Raw genomic sequence first — 11,802 nt, forward strand, 5'->3', positions numbered from 1 at the left:
CCGTGCTCTTCCCCGTTAGACTAGAATTCTTGGGGGTCAGGGTGGTTCCATTTCTGTCCTTGCAACCACAGCAAGTACGGGAGGGCCTGACCCCAAACAGGAGCTTCGAGTGCTTCTCCAACTGCATGAATGCTTGAGAGGCAGTTGAACCAACTGGCGGCAAGGGACAGAGAGCTTCCTCAGCCGGCATCCAGAGACACAAAAAACCTCCCGCGTTTTCTGGGACCGCCTGTTCTACTGAAGCCGCCTTCAGTGACGCTCTCATCACCTTTAGAGAAAATCTGTAAACTGGTCTAGACGAGACCAGGGACCCTCCCGCTGCCCTCATCTGGCAGCAGATGACGCCGATTCTGCCAAGTGAGGACTTAGGACTGCACGGTGTGCCCCCTTCTCACCTCGACCCCATCGGAGGTCCGGCTTTCCTGATCCACCTCCCAAAGGGGCTTCCCACATGGCACCCCCTCCCTGGAGGGCCGAGTGTTAGGGTGGCGCAAAGCAGACACTCGGCATTTCCTAGAATGAGTTGACCCACGAACACAAAACAATTTATTAACAGCACTTGGGGCTGCTCTGGAGGGGGATCAGAAAGGCCAACATGCTAAAGGAACCAGCCCTTAACCCTGCCTTGGGTGCGAGGTCGCTCGCGCAGGCGATCGCCAACCTAAGCACTGACGGAGACTCTTCAGCACCTCTCGAACACTTTGTAAAGATCTGGCAGATTGGCGAGCTGCAGGACGCTCCCGTCCTCGGAGAAATGTTGAGGAGGCAAGAGGTGTGACCGGAAGGCTTTGTAGAGAACATGCTCCACCGTCCACTTCCAGGAGACTGAAGGGGATTCACACTCTTCTCTCTGAAAAAAGAGGCTCACATGACTGAGCAGGCACCCAGGCCTGGCCTGTCCCATGCCCACAACGAGCATGTGCCCCAGGGGATCTGCCGGCCCCCCACCCACTGCAGCCACGCCACAACCCAGGGGCGAGGGGCCCTCCCAAAGCAGTTACTGTCCACCCTGGTGCTTCTCCAGTGTTTATGAAAGGAGGCTCCTAAGGGAGAAATGCACCAAGCCCTCCCTGCACAAAATGGTGAGTCCTGAATGTCCCCCAAATGCCCAGGACCCTCACATGAAGTTAGCTTCAAGAATGAGGAGACTGGAAAGATTCAAGTGGGGACTCTGGGCCCCAGGGAAAAGCCAGCTGTGGGCGGCCTCGCTCTGCCTCCTGCCACTACAGCCGAGCCCCCTGCTCCTCCGGGACGCTCCCAGCCGTGGTGCCGCCCTCGCCGTCAGCCCCGCGGCCTGATCTGAGTCGTGCTGACCCGCTTGGTTCCTGCTTCCTGCCCCATCTCCTTTCCCCTCCTTTCCAACGATGACCACTTATCCTTAAGTATCTCTGACCACTCCAACACAGACTAAAAGTATTTTTCAGGATCAGACAAGTTGAAATCACTTTCTCCTTAGAACAGGGGTGAGCCTAAGAGAAGGGGCGCCCACCCGTGTCTGCGAGAAAGCCAATCAGCCCTGGGGTCTCCGTGCACATTTTCCCTGTGCAGCATCACCAGCCACCTGGACTTCCCTTCCTCTGGACTGTAGAAAAGCCAATCAACAAGAATGGAGAAGAAACCACAAAACCTCATCAGGCTCCGTGCCGTCCTCCCCAAACAGCCGGGCCTTTCCTCATCCCCAAACTTGCCCGGCTTTCTGGCTGGACACACTTCGCCAGTGGGGAAGGCCTCTCACAACTCTGCTTTCACCAAGGCCCCCATTTCTCTGAAGTTTCTGGAAGTTGCACCGAGAATCCCCCCAAGAGCTGGAGGTAAGGAAGGAGCCCCGCATTCTAGTGCCCCACATGCCAGCCCCAGGGGCTCCTGGTCACTCTGGAGTTGAGGTGGGACCACTGACCTCTTGGCCAGTGAGAGTGGATTCCGCCAGCACATACTGCTTCCTGAGGGAGTAAAACAGGGCACACTCTTTACTGAGGCTTTGAAAACACTCCTTTTCTTCATCCCAGTTTACCTGTCAGAGAGATGGAGAGAGACGCCGATTGGGCACAGCCGAGGACTCCATCAAAAGGGGCTTCCGACAAATTCAGGAGGGTGAAAGCTGCCGAAGCAGCCCCTGGGACCCCTGGCCCGACCAGCAATTCCACCCCAACCCTCCAAGGGACCTGGGGTTCCTCGGCCACTCAGGACAAAGCCCGTCTGGTCCGGGCGTTCCTCCTCGCCCCATGCAGAGGCCTCCCTTGCTCCAGCCACAAGCTCTGAGCGAGTGTCCCCATCCTCAGGCCATCTATAACCATGAACACTGCTGCTGGTCCTCTCATGAAAGGAAGGAGGTGGGCCAGGTCCAGAGGCCACCCTAGAGACCCTCCTGGAGGAGCTAACCCCATCAGCCTTACGAGAAATCCCAGTAAATACCTGGCTTTGATTCTTCAGGGTCGAGGCCTCGGGGGCCACTCCTCTGGCGCTGCCCCCAGAATCCCTGATGCTCACCCCCTCTGCCACCCAGGAGCATGGACTTGGCATGTGCCCAGAGCGCAGCCCCTTACCTCAGTAGCCAATCGAAGTATGAACATGGGAAGCCCTTCTAGTGGGGGGACGTAGTTGTCAATCAGAAGAGGCAATCCGGTCAGATTTCCTTCCTGCCGGGGAGACACAGAGGCAAAAAGAATCCGCTGAAACCAAAGGACCCCCCCCCCCGTACTTGCAAGGAAAGGACCCTCAGAACAGAAAAGGCTCCCAAGCCCAGGGAGGCAGAGTCCTGGCTCTCGTCCTTGCCTAGGGAGCATCTGGGGCTCAAGGCATGGGCTCCTGACATGCCTGTGGTAGGCACAGAGAAAGCAGGGCCGTCAACCCCCCTCGTCCATTCCACACCCACCTAACCCCCTCCCCCAGCCAGAGGCCTGCAGGACACCTCCTCCTTCCTCCAGGGCCTCAGGGGGGTGTGCAAGGCTGTGTTCTCTCCCTGGGGGCCGCCTCCCCCAGCCACAATGAAGGCAAGGGCCAAGGAGGGAGAGGCTCCTTCTGGGTTCTGTTTAGGTCTTCAACCCTCTGCCTTGCATCCCACTGGGTCTCAGAGGCAAACCAACCTCATCGATTTCCAGAGAGAAATAGTCTGCCAGCATCTCGGCCTTCTTCTTCAGGAACTCCACGATGTACTCTGCGAGCCCTTCTTTGGGGCCGTCTTCCTCTGTCCAGCCACTTTCTGGATGGTCCAAGGCAAGCATGGCCAAGTCATACAGGGGTGCTGGCTCCTGGCGAGGCACCCGAGGGAGGGAGGAAGAGCAAAACACAGGCCTGTCAGCGCAAAGTGCAGTGGGCCGTCCGAGTGTGGTCAGCAGGGAAGCCCTGCGTGGGGGGCCCTCAGAGGTAGAAGGGGAACCTCCCCACTCACGACGATCTGCAGCTCTTTTAGTGTGGCTGTGCAGAGCCTGGACATCTCCTCAGAACCACCCACTCCCATCTCCCATCCCTCGCCTATCCGTCAGCTGGGAATGACTCGTGCCAACAGTGTCACGGGCACCATAGATCCCAGTCTTAATATTCCCCCACCCCAATTATACTGTTCTCTTTTCGTTTAAGCCACACCACTTTGACTTGTGCCAAAGCTTTTAGTTTTATGTAATCCTAGCCTACTTGGTCACTGGAAGAAGTGATGGGTCGGCAGTTTGGGGATGAGTGTGCGAGCCAGGCTCCCACTCCCCTGTTACTGAGAGCTGGCAGGAGGGTCCCTCTTTCAATCCACCTGCTCCTGGAGGTTGCAGCCCCTTAAATTGAACTCTCTCTTTTTGTTCTCAAGGACTCCGATTTCCCTGTGCTTGTGTTTAAAACGTCCACCATGATCCTTGGGAATCACACGGTGGGAGAATAAGCGGCCTCAGCGTGTGGGGATGGCGCTCGACAGGAGCAGTCTGCTTCCAGATCGGGAGGGTATGCACTGAGCCGAGTCAGAAGGGAAAGGCACCTTACCGATAATCTCAGCACCCCAAAGTTGGCAAAGTCGTAGATGAGGATCTGGTAGAAGAGCTCCTCGCTGAGAAGAGAACAAAAGCGTTTTCAGGGAAAGGCGGCTGAGTGTGGCAATGGCTCCCGTGGCGTTGGGGGAGCCGGGCCCCGCCCCCATCTTGGGCACACGCTGGCTGCGTGAGCCCACACGAGTCATCTTTGCCACTCAGGGCAAGAGGCCGCTCCCTAAGAGGCTGCCCAAGGTCGGAGAAGGGACTTTCCTCCCCTGGGAGCTCCCTTCACCCCAAATATCAGGTTCGCTCTCTCCGCTGCCTCGCACAGGAAAGCCAAACACCTGGCTGCTTCTGGCAACCTTGGAGAGCCCCTTCACCCTTCCGCAGGATTATGCTTTTAATTAACTGAAGGAAACACTAAAGTTTACTGAAAATAAAGATTTAATCTTCTCCCATCAAGGCCGTTGGTGACACAGTACACGGAGTGCTAGGCCTGGAGCCAGGAAGACCTGAGTTCAAATCTTGCCTCAGAACCTTAATAGCTACATGACTCTGGGCAAGTCACTTAACCTCCGTCTGCCTCCAGTTTCCTCAATGGCAGCCTCGGCCTCCCAGGGCTGTTGTGGGCATTCAATGAGATCATACTTGTAAAGTGCTTATACCGTGCCGGGTACACAGTTGGTACTCTCTTAACGTTTATTCTCCACCCCCAAGCCACAAGTTCACGGACCTCCCATAACCATCCATGGACCAGACCACAGCGTCTTCTCACTGGGCCCAGGGGAAGAGCCCTTTCTTAGACCAGGAGCATCCTTTGATGCTTCACAAGTGGGCCTGGCCCACTCTTCCTGCCCTGGGCGGTCCTCCTAACTGGTTTCCAACCTCAGGGGTCACACTGCGTGCTTTGGGGCTGGCCCACAATAGGGGAGCAGGAGCCTGTTACCCAGAGAAAGGCGGAGCGCCATCTTCTCTCCCTGCTGTGTCTCGGCTCTTCCTCGCACTCACCACCCACACCCCGAGGCCCTGGGACTCAGTTTACTCGTGGGGTTACCTGAGCTTGGTGGTGTTCAAAAGGTATAGCTTGGTCTGGTACTGGGCCAGGGCCCACTGTGGGGTCACACAGCCCACGAAGGAGTGGTCACGCAGCATGTCCTGCAGAGCTGAAAAGACCAGCCTTCAATGTGGAGCCAGCCCAGCCCCTCAGAGCCTGCCGTCCCACCGGGCCTGGACTGACCAGGAAAACCCATCCCCAAATCGGGGCAGCAGGAAGGCCTAGTGCAGAGAGCATGGGGCTGGGCCTCACAAAGACCTTGGTTCTAATCCAGCTTCAGGCTCACTGGGTGACCCTGGCTGAGTCATTTCTCCTGCTAGTGAAATGGGATCATCACAGCACGTCCCTCGCAGAGCTGTGAGGATCAGCCGGACAGGCCCAGCACACAGTGGGTGCTCCCCTTGGGCACATTCACCCTCTTAGTGCCCAACACACACCTTCATGGCCTTTCTCATTGATCTCCTCTTGGAGAGTCAACACGCTGGTCAGCTTGACGACCCTTCTCCTCGGGCAGCAGGCCGCGGTCAGTTCCTCTTGCATTTCGACATCGGAATCTTCCCTCGGCCTCTTCCTGCAGGAAAGCAACAGGAGTAGAAGGAGAAGGGGTAAGGGGGGCACTGGGCCGCTTCATGGCCTCCCTGCCTGCCCTGCCCCCTGAGGCCCCCTCATCTCCAGGGGACTTGTGGCACCAAGACCAGAGCCTGACAACGCGCCACCTAGCCTTCTGCCCCTGCCAGGCCACTCAGTCCCACCCCCCCACCCCCACCATGCACACGCTTGCCCACACACTGCCTAGGCCTGCAGAAGGGGGAGGGAAGAGGAAACAAAGGGATCCTGCAGCCGCCGCTCCTGGAGTACCAAGTGACCCCGTGGTAAAGGCACAAACCATTCATGAGACCCACAGGCTCTGAGCAGTTTTAGCTGTGGGTCCCTCGAAGGGTAAGAGAAGCATCATTTTCCCAACCATGGGTCATGCAACCAGAAGCAGGGGACGTGTGGGGATGGAGACGGAGCACGGCTGGACAGCCTGGGGGCCGGCCTGGCATCTCCCGGCACCAATGACAGGCTCCTGGAGGACTTCACGGGCACAAATGGACAAGGCACCATGAATGAGCTGAGACCTGGGGCTGGAGGGAGTGCCCCCAATGATGAGGCATTATATGCATATGGACTCGACTCTCTGATTGAAAAGAAAATGGTGGGGCAGCTAGGTGGCTCAGTGGATAAAGCACCGGCCCTGGATTCAGGAGGACCTGAGTTCAAATTCGTCCTCAAACACTTGGCACTTACTAGCTGTGTGACCCTGGGCAAGTCACTTAACCCTCACTGTCCTAAAAAAAAAAAAAAAAAAAAAAAAAAGGGAAAAGAAAATGGTCCCGAGATGGAAAAGGCTAACTCCAAAACTCCAAGTTGTTTTTAGAAAACCCATGAAATTTAGAAAGAGCTACCCAGGTTTAAATGAAAAAGCGAGACTAAGATATAACAACTTATTGCTTACTCATAAAAAGTCAGGATAACACTGATTTAAACCAAAAAGAATTAAGGGAAAAAGAAATATTATGCCTAAAGGTAATACTCAAAATGAAAACTTATCAAGTTTAAATCTATATAGGTAATAATTTTGTAATATAATTAAAAAAAAACAGACTTGAAAAAGAAACAAAAATCACTCATGGATAGGCTGAGCTAATATAACAAAAATGACAATTCTATCTAAATTAATTTACTTATTCAGTGCCATACCAATAAAACTATCTAAAAATTATTTTATAGCGCTAGAAAGTAACAAAATTCATCTGGAAGAACAAAAGGTCAAGAATATCAAGGGAACTAATAAAAAAAGCACAGGAAGGTGGGCTAGCTGTACTATAAAAGCGGCAGTCATCAAAACTATCTGGTACTGGCTAAGAAATAGAGTGGTGGATCAATGAAATAGGTTAGGCACAGGAGACACAGTAGTAAATTACTATAGTAATAGTAAAATTGGGAACTCTAAATTTTAAGTAACAGCAAGATTGTGAGATGATCAACTGTGCTAGATTTAATTCCTCTTAACAATACAAATGATGCAAAATAATTCCAAAGGACTCATGATAGAAAATGTTCCCCATATCCAGAAAAAAGAACTGGGGAATCTGAATGCAGCTTGAACCGGACTGTTTCTACTTTTTGATTGTTTTTTTTTCTTTCTTTCTTGAGGTTTTCCCCTTGTGTTCTGACTCTTCTTTTACAACATGACTAATGCAGAAATATGTTTCATGTGATTGTCCATATATAACCTGTATCAGATTGCTTTCCGTCATGGGGAGGGAGGGAGAAAAATTTGGAACTCAAAATCTTATAAAAACAAATGTTGAAAATTATCTTTACATGTAACTGGAAAATAATAAAATATTTTTATGATTTTAAAAAAAGAAAAAGAAACAAAAATCTAATAATGGTCAAAGTCTTTAATGTCCCATCATTAAGAATATGATAAATCGGAGCAGCTAGGTGGTACAGTGGGTAAGGCACCAGCCCTGGATTCAGGAGGACCTGAGTTCAAATATGGCCTCAGACCCTTGACACTTACTAGCTGTGTGACCCCGGGGCAAGTCACTTAACTCCAATTGCCTCACAAAAACAAAAAACAAAAATATGATAAATCAACCAAAAGAGAAGTATTAAAAATTAGAGGCACACAAAGTACTTTTTTTGGGTGTGTGTGTGTGTGGGGGGGTGAGGCAATTGGGGTTAAGTGACTTGCCCAGGGTCACACAGCTAGTAAGTGTTAAGTGTCTGAGGCCGGATTTGAACTCAGGTCCTCATGAATCCAGGGCCGGTGCTCTATCCACTGTGCCACCTAGCTGCTCCCCAAAGTACTTTTAAAAAATGAGATCTGATATATAAAAAAAACTAATGGGAAAAGGAAAAAAAAATTCTTTAAGCATACAGGGAACCTACACAAACAATTAAAAAGCAAAAATTCTGCATTTCCATATCATCTTTGAGAGAGCTGGTCTCAGAAGCAGGAAGGCCTGGGTTCAAGTTCTGCTTCTTATACAGTCTTATATGGGTACATTGATTAACCCCTTTTTTGCCAATACTGTGATTGCTCTCAAACCAGAAAGCCCAGACCAAGAACTGCCTGTACAGACACAGACACACACACATACCCCTCCTCCCAGTAAATCACAACGTTAGGAGTAAACTGTGACAGAAAGAGAAACTCTAGTTTCCTTGTCTGCAGAATGGGCAGGTCAGAGGCGAGGGCTGATTTCTAGGGTCTTGTTCCAATCCAATGATCCTACAAACTAATGTCAGAGGTCAAGAAGGGAATGAAGAAACCACAGGAACATCACATCCCAGGTGACAAGGACACAGAAACCAAATCCCAGCCAGGACCATCTACCCTCCAAGGCGTCCTGTGGCACTGAATGCCAGTGTTAACACAACTGACTGAGAAAAGAACTGAAGTGATAAAAAGAAGTAAGAGCTTTTCAACTAAACGACCAAGAAAAACAAGAACAACATTTGCTTACCAAGTAAAAAATGAAAAACCCTAATTATCACGATGGAAAATATGAAAGGGCAGATAAATCAAAGGGAGAGCAAAAGAAATCCAGAAAATCGCCAGAGATGAACACATCTGGCAAAGACATTTGAAAATGTAAAAGGAAAGGACGAACATCTACAAAAATGCAAAATGAGATGATTTTTTGAAGGAAGAAATAAAAACTGTTAACAATCACAAGAAAATAGGCTCAGATTAAATACAAAAAAATATAAGATTCTACCTTGTAAATATCAAATTGGCAAAAACAGCCCCCCCCCGAAACATACACACACACACACAGAGGCATGCACACACAGAGATGCACATGCACACACACAGACATATATGCACACAGACACAGACACACACGTGCACACAAGCACACACAGACATATGCACACAAGACACACATGCACACACAGACATGTGTGCACACAAAGACACACATACACACGTAATGCATGCACACAGAGACACACATGCATACACATGTGCACAAAGACACATGCATGCACATACACCGGCACACGCACGTGCACACAGAGACATACATGCGCACACAGGCATGTGCACACAAAAGACACATGCACACACACATGCACGCATACACACAGACATGTGCACATGCACACACAGGCATGTGTACACACAAACACACGTACACGCACACACAGAGACACCCATGCACACACATGTGCACAAAGACACACATGCATGCATATACACCGGCACACGCACGTGCACACAGAGACATATATGCACACACAAGACACACACATGCACACACAAAGACACATACACGCACACACAGAGACACACATGCATGCATATACGCAGGCACACGCACGTGCACACAGAGACATATAGGCACACACAAGACACACACATGCACACACAGACATGTGCACACACAAAGACACACATGCATACACACAGACATGCACACATATACACAGACACGTGCACATGCACACGCATACACACACGCACGCATGTGTTGAGAGGACTGGAAGAAAACTGAACCCGCTCTGCTGCTGGCAGGAACGTGGGCCGGCTGACCGACAGGGGTGAACGTGCTGGAGCTGAGAGGGATGGTGAGCCCCCCTCCCCTGCGGCCCCCAAATGACCCGAGCCTTGCCCTGGGGGCCCGCAGGAGGGCAGCTCATTCTGAAGCCACCAAAGGCCCACGCGGCCACTGCAAGACCCAAGTGAGACGCTCGGAAGGGACGAGGCCAGCTGGAAGGCCGTGCGCCTGGGACCTTCTCCATGTTCTGGGTTTGTTAAGGGTCTGTGTCTGTTACTGACACTCGGTCTTGAAGACGATACCTCCTCCCAGGCCCCCGGCCCAGGCGTCGGTCGCCCTGCCTCCCTCCCTCCCCCTCGGCCCCCAGATCCAACACAGTGCCAAGGCCCGTCCATTTCCCCTGGGCAGCCTCTCCAACAGCCCCCGACCCCCCGTTTGCTCCTCCCCCCACATCCCCCCGCCTGGACTATGGCGATAGCGCGGGGGTCACCCGGTCTCTCCCTGCTCCAGGCCGACCTCCCTGCGGACACACCCGGGCCACTGCAGGGGCTGCCCATCTCTTCAAGGATCAAGTATGAAGTCCTCTGCCGGGCATTTAAAGCTCTTCCTGACACAGTCCGCTTGTCCCTTTCTAGCGTTCTCACACCTCCGTCCCCTTCCCCTGAGGATGCTAATGAACGGGTTTATAGAAATAAAGCATGAAGTGCACAATTATGAAGCACTAAGGGAGTCCCGGAATCCTTGGGCAGTGGAGGTGACCCTTCCTCACCTGTACAGCAGGAGTTCAGGCCCTTGGATCCTTACCTGTGACCGCCTGCTTCAGGGGGCAGCCCGTCCCTCGGCCCTTGGGCGGCTGACTCGGGCCTCTCCGGCAGCTGCTCCTCCATCTCCTCATCAGTGTGGCTGGCTCTGGCCGCCGGCTGACCTTCAGGGCTCAGGGCTGGAGGCTGCCTGGCCGAGGGTCTGCTCACGGGCTGCAGAAAAGCATCCAGCTTCTGCTCACGGGAATCTGTGCGAACCATCTGATGGGCGTAGACCTTGTCGCTGGTGCCCGCAGTTGGGGCCGAGGCCCCAGCAGCAGATTTTGGCCCCTCGGTCACTGGGCCGGTGACACCTGGCAGCAAAGTCTGAATGGGGAGGAGGACAGCATGGAATGAGGGGCGCAGGCTGGAGCTCGGTCTAGACCCGCCCAGGAGAGCGTCTATGGGGCAGCAGCAGAGCCAAGCCAGAAAGCCTGAAGCTTCTTGGCTTCAAGAGGTTTTATTCTAGGATGCTTCTGCAGCGGGGAACGGCAGCCAGGAGCAATGTCCCTCTCTTACAAATGAGGGGGTTGACACCTGGCCAGTGGGATCCTCCGGGACGGGGCGGAGCGCTCCCTTCTTTGGGAGGACCCCCAACAAGCACTGGGGACAGAACAGGGTCTCCACTCCCCACACCCGGTCCTAGGGATACTGAGGAACAGGGAAAGGAGTTTTGTGGGAAGGGCCTCCATGGCCAGAGGGTGTGTGTGTGTGGGGAGGGGGTCAGAGTCCCAGGGGCAGGAAGGGGGTCCCCTGGCTCACCCACCTGAGTGAAGTAAGTGCGCGAGGAGTTGGCGCCCAGGAGCCGGCTCTCGATGTGCTGCTGCACACGCTCCAGGATGCTGTCCTCGTGAAGGAAGTGCACCTCATGCTTGGTGGGATGGACGTTGACGTCCACGTTCTGGGGGGCGATTTCCAGGCTGTGGAAGGACAGGGACAGGGTATGGGTGGGGGTCTAGAGCCAGCTCTGAGCCAAAGGGTGCTAGTGAAGGCCTTGCCACCAGCCAGGGTCTGATCCTCCCAGCCCCACTGAGGCAGACAGAGAGGAAGGGACTTGCCCAGGATCACACAGCTGGGAAGGCTCAGAGGGTTCTCGTGAGGGGCAAAGGTGGGCAAAAATGCTTGTAAACCACAGAGGGCTCAACCAAGGTCATGGACAACCTAAGCGAGCCACGATCATCTGGCTGTGCGCCTGGAGCTGGGGGAGCCTCAGCAGTCCCTGAGTCCGAGGCCTAGTGAGGGGAAGTGGGTCAGTCAGTCAGTCAACAAGCAGCAGTGATGTGGCTCCTCAGGCGCCACGTCCAGTCTGCTTTCTGTCTCAAGCCAAGGAGCAGGGGGCTAGGACCTCTCCCCCTCCCCTGCCCACATCAGTCTGGCCCTCAACCCTCGGTGCCCAGTGGGGGCACACACCACACAGACAAAGGCAAGACTTCATTTTA

The 11,802-nt window shown here is 53.2% G+C and overlaps 1 protein-coding gene across 2 annotated transcripts in view; it reads right to left on the bottom strand.

The window, feature by feature from the left end:
• Positions 1 to 11,802, bottom strand: part of MLH1 (mutL homolog 1) — a 49,350-nt gene continuing 37,548 nt past the window's right edge. For both annotated transcript variants that reach the window (XM_043982104.1, XM_043982094.1), the window contains 9 exons: positions 11,130 to 11,283; positions 10,368 to 10,690; positions 5,442 to 5,575; positions 5,005 to 5,113; positions 3,964 to 4,027; positions 3,084 to 3,248; positions 2,544 to 2,636; positions 1,898 to 2,011; positions 1 to 850 (listed from right to left, as the gene is read on the bottom strand). In XM_043982104.1, coding sequence (XP_043838039.1) covers positions 683 to 850; positions 1,898 to 2,011; positions 2,544 to 2,636; positions 3,084 to 3,248; positions 3,964 to 4,027; positions 5,005 to 5,113; positions 5,442 to 5,575; positions 10,368 to 10,690; positions 11,130 to 11,283 — 1,324 coding nt within the window. In that variant the 3' untranslated portion in view covers positions 1 to 682. The remainder of the gene's footprint in view (positions 851 to 1,897; positions 2,012 to 2,543; positions 2,637 to 3,083; positions 3,249 to 3,963; positions 4,028 to 5,004; positions 5,114 to 5,441; positions 5,576 to 10,367; positions 10,691 to 11,129; positions 11,284 to 11,802) is intronic.

The sequence above is a fragment of the Dromiciops gliroides genome, chromosome 1 (assembly GCF_019393635.1).
Source record: "Dromiciops gliroides isolate mDroGli1 chromosome 1, mDroGli1.pri, whole genome shotgun sequence".
NCBI lineage: Eukaryota > Metazoa > Chordata > Mammalia > Microbiotheria > Microbiotheriidae > Dromiciops > Dromiciops gliroides.